At 43.9% G+C, this 12,857-nt stretch overlaps 1 protein-coding gene across 1 annotated transcript in view; it reads right to left on the bottom strand.

The window, feature by feature from the left end:
- RIMBP2 (RIMS binding protein 2) overlaps positions 1–12,857 on the bottom strand; it is a 72,911-nt gene that overhangs the window by 21,530 nt on the left and 38,524 nt on the right. Inside the window, exons 11-16 of the mRNA XM_070761988.1 lie at positions 12,242–12,393; positions 11,566–12,024; positions 10,366–10,515; positions 8,181–8,339; positions 4,341–5,045; positions 2,327–2,444 (exon numbers count right to left, since the gene is read on the bottom strand). Coding sequence (XP_070618089.1) covers positions 2,327–2,444; positions 4,341–5,045; positions 8,181–8,339; positions 10,366–10,515; positions 11,566–12,024; positions 12,242–12,393 — 1,743 coding nt within the window. The remainder of the gene's footprint in view (positions 1–2,326; positions 2,445–4,340; positions 5,046–8,180; positions 8,340–10,365; positions 10,516–11,565; positions 12,025–12,241; positions 12,394–12,857) is intronic.

Below are 12,857 nucleotides of genomic sequence, written 5' to 3' on the forward strand. Positions count from 1 at the left end.
AGCTGGTTCCAAAGGACCGGAGCTGCCACAGAAAAGGCCCTTCCCCTAGGCCCAGACAGGCGATGTTGCTTGGCTGATGGGACCTGGAGAAGGCCAACCCTATGTGATCTGACCGGCTGCTGGGATAGATGAAGCAGGAGACGGTCCCGTAAGTAATCTGATCCTAAGCCATGTAGGGATTTATAAGTAATAACCATCCTTCCATCCCATATTTGGTTAGAAACCCTTAATCTTTTCCCTGGTATAACCAACAAAGCGAGGAGAGCCCATAGCTTAGAGGTTAACGTATCAATCTAATATGCAACTAACCCAGGTTTAAATGGCTTCTGGATTGGGGGGCTGAAAGGCAAAAGAGGTACCACCTTCCGAGACCGCCTTTTGTTGCATGAATCCCAGCGACCAGTTAGAGTTGGCCTTCTCTGGGCCCCGTCAACAAAACCATGTCATCTGGCGGGACCCAGGAGAAGAGCCTTCTCTGTGGTGGCCCTGACCTTCTGGAATCAACTCCACCCGGAGATTAGAACTGCCCCCACCCTCCTTGCCTTTCGCAAACTCCTTAAAACACATTTCTGTTGTCGGGCATGGGGAAATTTATTCCCCTGGACCGCTCCGTTTTATGCATGGTTTGTAAGAGATGTATGATTGCTTTTATATTAAGGGTTTTTAATTCTTTTAACTATTGGATTTGTACTGTTTTTATTGTTGTGAGCTGCCCTGAGTCTTCGAAGAGGGGCGGCATACAAATCTAATTAATAATAATAATAATAATAATAATAATAATAATAATAATAAATCTCCTGGGATTGTGATGTCGATGATCCATACCAGACATTGTGATCGTGGAGAAAAAGAAAGTATGGATCATCGACATCGCAATCCCAGGAGACAGCAGAATTGAGGAGAAGTAGCTAGAGAAATTAGTGAAATACGAAGATCTAAAAATCGAGCTGCAACGACTCTGGCATAAGCCAGTGAAAGTGGTCCCAGTGGTACTTGGCACGCTGGGCGCAGTGCCAAAGGATCTCAGCGGACATTTGAAAACCATCAGAATTGACAAAATCTCCATCTGTCAATTGCAAAAGGCCGCTTTACTGGGATCGGCAAACATAATTCGCTGCTACATCACACAGTAATAGGTGCTTGGGAAGCACCCGACTGGTGATGAAATACGAAATCCAGCATAGTGATCTCGTTTGCTGTGTTGTACTTACATAATAATAATAATAATAATAATAATAATAATAATAATAATAATAATAAATAACCAGTAGCTGAAATGTTGAGTAGTTCAGAGAACCGACAAATGCCACCTCTGGATGGTCCAAGAGTGGGGTGGGAATGGGGATTTTGCAGTATCCTTCCCCTGAAGTGGGAGCGAAGGAGGTTTTGCAGTATCCTTCCCCTGCCACACCCACCAAGCCACACCCCTGAATATGTTCCATCCCATATTGTGGCTAGACCAGCTTACCCTGTTGTTGTGGTTGGCTCTGGCCCAGCTCCTGCCCCAAGGAATGTTGAGGTGGATGCAGGGGAAACATCAACATGTCATAGGCCTGTTTTATTGCCGGCAGAGTCAGGTAGTGCAGTTTCCTCGGACGAAGAAGAAGGTGGGGGGTGACTTGAAAGAGGGGGGCTTGGCACACAGCCCAGGAAGCCAATCCCCATTATCTTCGGTCGATTCGGATGAGGAAGTGTTAGACTCACACATGCGCAGAATTATGCATCGAAGAGACCAATTGCAGAAATATTACAGGAGATAAGAGAGGCCACCTGTGTTTGGGTGGGGCTCCAGCAATTAGAGCTGCTGATATAAATAGCAGCATGCTGGTTTGGCCGTTGTGGAAGATTATCTTATCGTTGTTTCTTCAGGACCGTGCCTTGCTGTTTCCGGACTTTGTTGATTTTTCACGACTTTGAAACCAAAGCAGAGCAAAGTGTGTGTGTGTTTCACTTCGTGGAAGAAGGAGGGCTGTGACGTTCCTTCACAGCTGCTTGCTAAGTACTTAAGGACTGATTAAGGGGATTGTACAGACTACCAGGTTGTTTTGGGACGAGTGCTCTTTGCCATACAAAAAGGGTGCTTTGTTTCTTTTGAATTTTTGTGATAAAGAACATTGTTTTTGAACTTTCAAGTGTGTGTGTCTGAAATTTGTACCCTTGAATTTTCGGGAGACTCTTACCATAGAGCCCGGCAGAACACCCTGATAGACTGGTTTCACCGAAAAAACTCCCAGCAGGTCTTCAAACTCAGCCTTCTCCTCTAAACTCAGTAACCGCCCAGCCCACCCTGCAAACCAATGAAGCAGATGGATCATTGTCAACTCACCCATAGAAGGGGCCAGGACGGGACGGGCCCTTTGGGGACCAGAAGTGCCATGAGATGACCTTCGATCGGGATGCTCCCTTCGATCCGGCCGCCTGGACGACATGGGGTTACTTAAGAGCTGAAGGACCAGACCAACCGAAAACAAAAGAGGAGGGAAGGGGTTTTGGAGGGGAGAGAAAGATGTTTAAAAGCTACCCAACAACCCTGCTGAAGAAGAGAAAGGCAACAAGGGACGATACACAATTGGGTGGAAGGGGAGAAAAAAAAATTCAAATGGATCATTCTCTGAAAATGTACACTCTATAAAGGCAACTAAACTTTTCCTTTTTTAACTGAAAGGTTAGCTGAAAAAGAAAAGGAAGGAAGGAAGAAAAAAAGGGGGGGGGAGAGAGAATAGAGGCCATTAAACCTGAGAAAGAAAATCACAGAGAGAGAGAGAGAAAGAGAGAGACAGACGGACGGAGAGACAGAAAAATTGCCATTTGGACATGGCACATATTTGGTGGACAACAGCCACACATTCAAACAAACAAAAGGAGAATCAAAAGTATTCTTTTGCCTTTGTGGTTGCGTCTTTTGGCCTCCTCTTTGTTGAGAATGCGGCCGTTCCTTCGAACTATGGAATCTGGATGAGCTGGTAGGTTTATCGGCTTTCCAGAGAGTTTAGCCTGTCCTATTTGCAGAATATTTGCCATCTTTTGCCTACTTTTCCTGCCACTTTCTCAACTTTTTTTTTTTAAAAAAAAATTGTGAAAGAGGCTTTCCAAATCCTCTGGAGGACTTTCTGGAGAATGGCTTTGCAAATAAACCGACCATCGGCAGGGGGGAAACCATCAATTTGGTTGATGGACAATTTTGACAAAAGAAGAAGAAAGCATCCCATTGTGGAGGAAACGGATTTGGAATAATGGACCGCTGGAGTTCCTTTTCACGCGGAGTGGAATATTTGGAGCATTTCTAGTTCGCTAAACTGGGTGCAAACCACGATCTGGATCAACTGGAGAGAACCGCTTCCTTAAGGGAGACACAACCTCCCTCTGTGTCTCCAAGTCTTTCCATCGCCTGAAAAAAAAAGAGGCTCAAATCTGGGGGGTGGATGGTGAGTCTTTCTGCAGGGTGAGAAAGTTAAGAGCTTGCAACTTCAAAGGCAAGAAGAGGTGAGTTCTGATTTTGTTCAAATAAAAAATAAAAAATAAAATAGGAATTGAAAAAAAGCCGGAATATCCCAAGGATTGGCGAGAATGTTCATCCTTGAAAATCTGGAATGAGATTAAAAATAAACTAAAATAAAAGATAAAACTATCAAAAGCAGACATTGAACAGAAGTAGGGAGAGGATGGAAATACATTCATTGTTTGGCTGTGTGTGTTTTGTTGTCATTGCTGAAGGTGTGCATCACATTACACATGGTTCTATTCTACCGAGCGAGCTCAAAACCGAGAGGACAAATATAAACAAAAGAAAAGAAATAAAATCAAAGAGCGATCCCAAATGTCAGGACATTGACAGTTCAGCTAACCCTTAATTAAAACATCGTTTCAGTTGTCCTCTTAAAAAAAAAACAGAAGAGGGAAAGGCAGGTGTTTGTTTTTTTTTAAAAAAAATATTTGGATATTTATTTTTGGCCTGTTGGGAACAGCAGAATCATAACGGCACCAACAAAGCAATTGAACCTCATTTTATTGACCGATTGATTAAAGCAGAGCACAAAATTAAAAGAAAGAAAGGGAAATGAAACGAAAGGAGAAGTTTTGGGAAGCCAACGAAGCAACGCTACGGAGAGGGGCGGCATACAAATCTAATTAATAATAATAATAAACGCAGATTAAGATGGGAAGCGAATTATTGAGAGGCGGAGAAGGGAAAAGAAAATGGGAAAAAGAAAGAAGAGTCACATGCATATGGGAGAGAAGAACTCAAAAATGAAAGAGAGAAATAAAAGATTGTTGCTTGAAAAAATAAAGGAAGTGATTGGGCAGGCAGATGTTAGAAGGAAGTTTGGATTGCAACACACCGGTGGGGTTTCGGACTTTCGGTAGGGACGTTTTGAAAGTGGAAGAGAAGTTAGTCTCGTTTCGTTCTCTATCAAGGGGCTACTCCGACCTCTCTCAGCATCTTCGTGGGTCAGATGTCCTGCTCTACAACATCTTTGATGTTCGGGCTTCCTCTTGGGGCAAGGTGGAAGATCCTCGTGGTTTGGAGAGTCCACAAAGAACTGGATGGGGTCTCCAAAGTCTTCTTCAATGCTACTCTGCCGGACTAGTGTCTTCCGACGGGCCAAGAGTGGCCGTAAAGACGAGGCAGCGCTGCTGTCATCCCGATCACAGGTAGGGGACATACGGGCAGCGAGGGTCTCATGCACCGGAGGGAAATTAAAACGGGATTCTTCTTCCTCGCTGCCACAGTCCAAACCACTATCTGGGCTTCGGGCGGAAGACCTGCCGGGTCTACAACTTCGTTCCTCAGTGTCCTCCAAATTCTTGGTGGCGGAATGCCAGGAGGCGGGGTGCTGTTGACCGGAGGCCTTCGTCGATCTACCCTCTCTAGCTAGGGTGTTTTGGGCCTGGCGGGGTCTGCGCGAGCCCTGTTTGTGGGAACGTTCGGAGTGATCGCCCTCCTCTTCCGCCACTTCGGGGATACTGAACAGTTTTTTGCGGTGGCAGGCAAAATTGGGAGGCTCCTGGAAAGCCGTCTCCGTGGTTTTATGGTGATAGCATTCCTTTAAGGGTCGCCACCGAGAGAGAGAGAGAGAAAGAGAGAAAGAAAGAAAAGAAAGAAAGAAAGAAAAGAAAGAGAGAGAGAGAAAAAGAAAGAAAAAAGGAAGGAAGGAAGGAAGGAGGGAAGGAAGGAAAGAAAGAAAGGAAGGAAGAAAGAAAGAAAGAAAGAAAGAAAGAAAGGAGAACAAACAGTATGCAATTTTTTAAAAAGAGATAGGGAAGGGAAGGGAAAGGAAGGGAAAGGGAGGAAAGGAATGAATTGGGAAGGGATCAATGGAGAGGGGATCGATGGGGAACAGAAGAAAAGGGATGAATGAAGAACAGAAGGGAAGGGAAGGGATGGAAAGGAGAGGGATGGAAAGGAAAGGAAGGAAAGGAAAGGAAAGGAAAGGAAGGAAAGGAAAGGAAGGAAAGGAAAGGAAAGGAAAGGGGAAAAAATAAAGATAGTATTAGTTGTACAGCAATGGTGAGCTGAAAGCATGCGGCTCTTATTCAAGGGTAGAACTATGTCATGCTTTGAATGGGAAATCTGTGAAAATAAAACAGATGGTTAGAACAGCTGTCCTAGCATGGTCTATCGGGCGAGATGTCAACTTTAGCAGGCATGTCTACTGCAGTCAAAAGAAGAACCTGACCAGGCATAACAGAACATGAGTAGTCGACCTTCCACAGAAAATCTCATCTCAGAATTGGCTGCCGCTGGAGCTCCACCCTTCTCTGTCTCTCAGTGTTGACATCCTGTCTACGTTCAGAACAAAAATCTCTTTGCTATTGATTAAAAGAACTCCCTTTAGGGCAGTGGTGCTCAACCGTTCTAATGCCATGAGCCCTTAATACAGTTCCTCATGTTGTGGTGACCCCCAGCCATAAGTCTGGCGCCAATTCTCCCAACAGAGCTTTAAGCTGATTGGCAGGAAGGTCAGAGGGACACTCCCACGGTCAACGCCTGATTGGTCAGATTGTAAAAACATGTTCCAAGTTGCCAGAATAGAAGCTTTAGTTCCTAACACCATGGGAAATTTGCCTTTTCCCACGGCCTTGTGAAAAGGTCGTTCCACCCCCAAAGGGGTCCCAACCCCCAGGTTGAGAACCACTGCTTTAGGAGCTATGACTCTCTGAAGGTCCTCCTCCTTCTCCAATAATGGGGAAGCCACCCCAGATCCATCAGAAATGCTGCAGTACTTTTTTTTAGACCTGAACAACTTTCTAAAAATAATCCTAGTTTTTAAAAAAGTAAAACCTAAAGCACCTTACCAGGTCAAAACAACGTCGCGTACTTTTGAAAGGAGGGAAAGTGCACGCGCGCGAGAGAGAGAGAGATTGAGAGAAGGAAACCATGATACCTACTACAGTAGTCCCTCACCTATCGCTGGTGTTACGTTCCAGACCCGGCCGCGATAGGTGAAATCCACGATGGGGAATTTATCGACTGATAGTACTTATTTAAGTATTTATATTGTAATTGTTTGGTAAGTTTTCATTGTTTTAAGTGTTTATAAACCCTTCCCACACAGTATTTATTTTAGATATAGTTTTTAAATACAGTATTTACAATTTTAGATATATATTTTTTGAAAAACCTGCCGATCGAGTTCGGCGGGCTGTTTAAATCTGCCGATCGACTTCCTCAGAAACCCGCGAACCAGCGAAGATCCGCGAATGATTTTTCTTATTAATATTTCTTGAAAACCCGCGAAGAAGTGAAGCCGCAGTAGGTGAAGCGAGGGACTACTGTGCTGGATGGAAAGGACACCCGTTGAAAAATAAATCAGGAGATGGGATGCCACAGAGGACTCCAAGGTTGAAGGAAAGCTCTTTTTCTAAATTTATCCCTTGCCTTTTTCAAAAGACCGCCTAGTTTATAACTTTAGACCAGAGATGGCAAACCTTTTTTGGCTTATATGCTTATTTGCCTTGCTGTTTCCAGACTTTGTTGATTTTTCACGACTTTGAAACCAAAGCAGAGCAACATGTGTTTCACTTGGTGGAAGAAGAAGGGCTGTGACTTTCTTCACAGCTGCAAGCTAAGTACTTACGAACTGATAAGGGACTTGTACAGACTACCAGGTTGTTTTGGGACGAGGGCTCTTTGCAATACAAAATGAGTGCTTAGTTTATTTTGAATTTTGTGATAAAGAACACTGTTTTGAATTTTCAAATGTGTGTGTGTGTCTGAAATTTGTACCTTTGAATTTTTGGGAGGCTCCTACCAGAGAGTCTGTCAGAACATATGTATTATTGGGTATTGAGGGTTTTTTGTTAATCATATTGTTTCTTACGGATTCCTAATAGAAACTGTTCTGGAGCAACAGTTTTTAACATTAGATTTGTACATGGTGTATTGTTGTGAGCCGCTCCGAGTCCTCGGAGAGGGGTGGCATACAAACAGGACCAGAATACCTCCAGAACTGCCTGCTACCGCATGAATCCCAGCGGCCGATAAGGTCCCACAGAGTTGGCCCTCTCTAGGTCCCGTCGACAAAACAATGTCGTCTGGCGGGCCCCAGGGGAAGAGCCTTCTCTGTGGCGGCCCCGGCCCTCTGGAATCAACTCCCCCCCGGAGATTAGAATTGCTCCCACCCTCCTTGTCTTCCGTAAACTACTTAAGACCCACCTATACCGCCAGGCATGGGGGATTTGAGACATCTTTCCCCCAGGCTTATTATAATTTATGTTTGGTATGTATGTGCTGTTTGGTTTTTAATTATGATAGGGTTTTTAGTTTTTTTTAATATTAGATTTGTGCCTGTATAATGCTGTTTTTATTGTGTTGTGAGCCGCCCCGAGTCTTCGGAGAGGGGCGGCATACAAATCTAATAAATTATTATAAATCTAATACATTATTATTATTATTATTATTAATAATAATAATAATAATATATTATATTATTATTGTTTTTTTATTATTATTATTATTATTATTATTATTATTATTATTATTATTATTAAAAAACTGGACTTTCTTTGCTTTTTTCCTTGAAGTTGTTTCGCTTTTCAATTCGAGAAGCTTCTTCATTTCCTCCTGAAGAAGACTCTTGGACGAGAAGCGAGGCATCGTCAATGAAAAAAACAAAGAAAGGCCACTTGCCTCTCGAAAAAATCACCTTTGGGTCATCATCATCATCTTTTTTTGTTACCTTCAAGGTGTTATGCGAGGTGATGCTCACTCGTCTCCGCCCACCGTCTTCCAGCTGCATCTCTGAGTACAAGTCTTCTTCGTCCTCTTCCATAATGTCTGATAAATCGGAGCCTCTGCTGCTTTCCGTGTTATATTCCTCCCCTTGGCAATAGTGGGGCTGTCAGAGAAGGGAGGGGGGGAAAGGGGACATAGGACATGATTGCCGATCAGTTTCCGGTCACAATTCAAAGTGTTGGTTATGACCAATAAAGCCCTTCATGGCATCGGACCAGAATATCTCCGGGACCGCCTTCTGCCGCACGAATCCCAGCGACCGGTTAGGTCCCACAGAGTTGGCCTTCTCCAGGTCCCGTCAACTAAACAATGTCGCTTGGCGGGACCCAGGGGAAGAGCCTTCTCTGTGGCGGCCCCGACCCTTTGGAACCAACTCCCCCCAGATATCAGAGTTGCCCCCACCCTCCTTGCCTTTCGTAAGCTCCTTAAAACCCACCTCTGTCGTCAGGCATGGGGGAATTGAGACTTTCCCTCCCCCTAGGCTTATAAAATTTATGCATGGTATGTTAGTATGTATGATTGGTTTCTAAATTGGGGTTTTAAATTAACTTAAATATTAGATTTGTTTACATTGTATTATTATTGCTGTGAGCCGCCCCGAGTCTGCGGAGAGGGGCGGCATACAAATCCGATTAATAAATAAATAAATAAATAAATAAATCACAGAATTGCACGCGACCACCAAGGCCTACTAATGCAACCCTCTGCTCAAGGCAGGTGGAGGTTGTTGCTCCTGCCACTACGCTGTGTGCGTAGCCAGGCATGGGTTCCACTTACTGGCCACAACCAGTAATGGGCAGCCAAAATTTTGACTGCCACACTGTGGGTGTGGCTTATTTTGTGGCTGTGGCTTAATGGTCATGCGACTGGAAGTAGGAAAGGGTAGTAGAAGGAGGGAGAAGGAGTAAGGAAGCAGGTAATAGAGGCGGAGTAGCCACCTGAGATAGAAAGAGGGAAGTGGACAGCAGAAAGTTGGATACAGATGAAATAATATACATAAATCCGAAATGTGATTTATTTTATTGTATTTGAATAATAATTAAATAATTTTTATATATATGTGTGTGTGTGTGTGTGTGTGTGTGTGTGTGACATGTTTTTTTGCTGAATTTGAAAATTAAGGGAGACTAGGATAGATCTATTTCGGCCTTATTTTGGCCTCATCAGCTAGCCATACCCACTGGGACTTGAACCTGCAACCTTTGCCTTGTAAGGCAGAGAATTATATATAAATATATTATATATATATAATCTTGTTTTCAAGAAAGAGGGAGAAGGGTTTACCAAAAAGATCTTGACAGAGTTAAAATACATGTACCGAAAGTTAAGATTTAAATATGTTAGGTAGGAGATTTTTAAAAAGAGGGATGATTATAGATGGGTTAGAGCTAGAGAAATATTTTAATCTGTTATATAATAATAATAAAACTATCCACTTAGGGAAGGATTTAGGGGGCGGATAGGAAGAAGAAAGGAAGGAGAGAAAGGGGATAGAGTGGAGAAAGAGTAGAAAGAAGAAGGTAGGAGAAGGGAAGGGTAGTATAAGGAGGGAGAAGGAGTAAGGAAGTAGGTAATAGAGGCGGAGTAGCCACCTGAGATAGAAAGAGGGAAGTGGAAAGCAGAAAGTTGGATACAGATGAAATAATGTACATAAATCCGAAATGTCATTTATTTTATTGTATTTGAATAATGATAATAATTGAATAATTATTATTATATATCTCTCTATATATATTTAATCTTGTTTTCAAGAAAGTGGGAGAAGGTTTACCAAAAAGATCTTGACAGAGTTAAAATACATGTACTGAAAGTTAAGATTTAAATATGTTAGGTAGAAGATTTTGAAAAAGAGGGATGATTATAGATGGGTAAGAGCTAGAGAAATATTTTAATCTGTTATATAATGATAATAAAACTATCCACTTGGGGAAGGATTTAGAGGGCGGATAGGAAGAAGGAAGGAAGGAGAGAAAGGGGAGAGAGAGGAGAAAGAGTAGAAAGAAGAAAACCTTCTCCCTCTTTCTTGAAAACAAGATTAAAGAGGAAAGAGATGATGAGCCTTCAAAGGGTCTTTCTTATGAATTGGGGTTTTGCCCACCTGTCACATGGCCAAAGGAGACGCCCATTACCTGTTTCCCAAGTTCAGAACCCTTCAAAAAGTCATCCACCGAAGCACCTTTTCGTTTAACCCTGGGCGAGTCGTAGCCATCTTCTTCCTCATCCGAGTTGGGGTACTGCAACGCGTTGCTTCTTTCTGGAAAGACGGGCCTCCTCTCCATCTAAGGGGTGCCAGGGGAGAAAAGGGAGTGAAAAAAGGATGGTCTTCGCCTGCTAAAAGGGGTGTGTGCTAGCATGTGCTTTTTACCTTCTAGCAGTATTTTTACCTTCTAAACCACAGGTTCTCCTTTATTTATCAGCTGAGCCAGGGAAAGATTAAAGGGCATACATACATACATACATACATACATACATACATACATACATACATACATACAGGGGTGGGCAGCAGGCAGGACAGAGTGGAACACAGTTTCACTGGTGGAAATGAAGACGTGTGCGCAGCTCCAGCTAATCGGCGGCTGTCACTTCCTGGATTACTGGTCTCGTCTCGTCTCTCCTTTTTCCCCCTGCTGCTGCGTCTGTGCTCCTTGCTTTTTTCCTCTTTCCTCCTTCCTGGCCTCGGACGAGCTTCCCTCTCTCCTGCCCAGCTTCCCTCCAGCCTCACGTGGCCACCTCCCACCTGAGGTGCAAGCAGAAGGCGTGGGTGGAAGCTGCGCTAGCAGCATTTATGCTTCTGGCAGCACCCGTTCGCCTAGCTATCCAGCCTGAGGTGGGGGGGGGGGGCGAACAGGAAGGAGAGTGCAGGAAACGCAAAGCAAATTGTCACCCCAGCGAGCAATACTGGTGAGGTTGTAAGTCGAGGACTTAACAGTTCATTTGAACAATGATGATCGTTCAAGCCACTCCTACCCAGTCACATGACAATTAAGTCACACCCAGTTCTTAAGTAGAGGTACCACTGTATATAAAATTATGTACGCATACTTACATATCTATGAGCTGCACTTCTGTAGCACCGTTGATAAACAATACTGAGAATTGAGGATGTCAACGTTCTCCCAATTTTCACCCATGCCTTCCATGTTTCTATCTTGCTAACTCTTCCCATTCCTCCCAAACCTCTTTTGCCCTGCTGCTCAAAATCCTGACCTATCAGTAGAACTAAAATGACCCTAGTTGAAACTATCCCAACCCACGAAACCCACAACCAGCCCCAAACCAGACTCGGAGGTTTCCATGCGGTCATCCGAACCCGCGATGCTGCTCACCCTGTTGCTTTCGGCTGCCACCCGCTGAGCCGCCTCTCGTGCCATCGCCTTGGCCACCGTGTTGGTGACAGGGGTGCCCTGCGGTTGCGGGAGGATCCGGTTGGGGGACGGCGACCGCCGTCCGTGAAGCGGGCTGTGGAAGTTGGGAGGCTCCAGAGTGTGTCCGTGGATGGGAGAGGCCGCGCGGGTCTGTTCCCAGGAGTCCTCCCTTTTCCCGTGGGGACACAAATGTTCCTCTTTGGTATCTGGGATACTGGCACTTGATAATGGCTTCGATTTGGGAGCTGGCGGGGGGTGAGGAGGCACCAGTACGTCAGGTGGGATGGGAGCGCTCAAGGAGTCCATAGACTCCCCTTGGACAGACATTGTCCGGACAAGGACTTCTCTGGCATCCAGGCTCTGGATTTTGGCTAGTGCCACAGTGCAGTTCTCTGCGTTTGGAAACATCACTTCCGCCACCTGGATGCAGGGACAAACGCAAAGAGATTAGGGACCATTAATAATAATAATAATAATAATAATAATAATAATAATAATAATAATAATACCACAAAGGGATCCCAATGGGTCATTCGTCTGGGATATGATGATACAGAACAAATTTGGCAATTGCCCTTATCAGATTATTTTTAAACCCCCCCCCAACAATGTAAGGTTTCTCTAAATACAGACCTACCCTTTGACCTTTTGCATAAATACCATAGCCAGTCACATTGGCTCCATTGGAGGTCCCTGTGGCGGTGAGGACTGGCAGCTTCCAAAAAACCAGGATAGTTCCAGGAGTTGGACCAGGTTGAATTCGAACGTCTTGAGGGGGAGCTGGAGGACCTGGATTTGAACACAATATTTTTTTTAAAAAAAAGTTTTATTAATACATTTTTCCTAATAAGCATAAAAAGAACTCAATAGAAATATCTTAAAGCTTCTTGTTTTTCTTTCTCTTGCTAACAAGTCAAATTATTTATATGACTTGGGATTTTTCTTGCCGATGTTTCTTTACCCAAGTAGTTAATATCATCAGTGCTAGAAGGAGAGAGGACGAGGACTGTTAGTACAGGGTACATGTTTGTTAGGGTTTGCCACTATAAACTTGTATTATCACTTTAAACTTGTACTATCACTTTAACTGTTGAATATTCTAGTGTGGTTCGTCATAAGAGGGTGCCAGTACTCCTTCCCTCAAATGATGCTGTGGCGCTCGTTTCTGCTCAGTCATTTTTACTTTGCCTTAATGGGGGAGTGTAATTGCTCAGTGTGTATGTTATTGTATTTGCTTAGTGCTTATCATCTTG

This window comes from Erythrolamprus reginae, chromosome 10, assembly GCF_031021105.1.
Source record: "Erythrolamprus reginae isolate rEryReg1 chromosome 10, rEryReg1.hap1, whole genome shotgun sequence".
In the NCBI taxonomy this organism is placed as follows: Eukaryota; Metazoa; Chordata; class Lepidosauria; order Squamata; family Dipsadidae; genus Erythrolamprus; species Erythrolamprus reginae.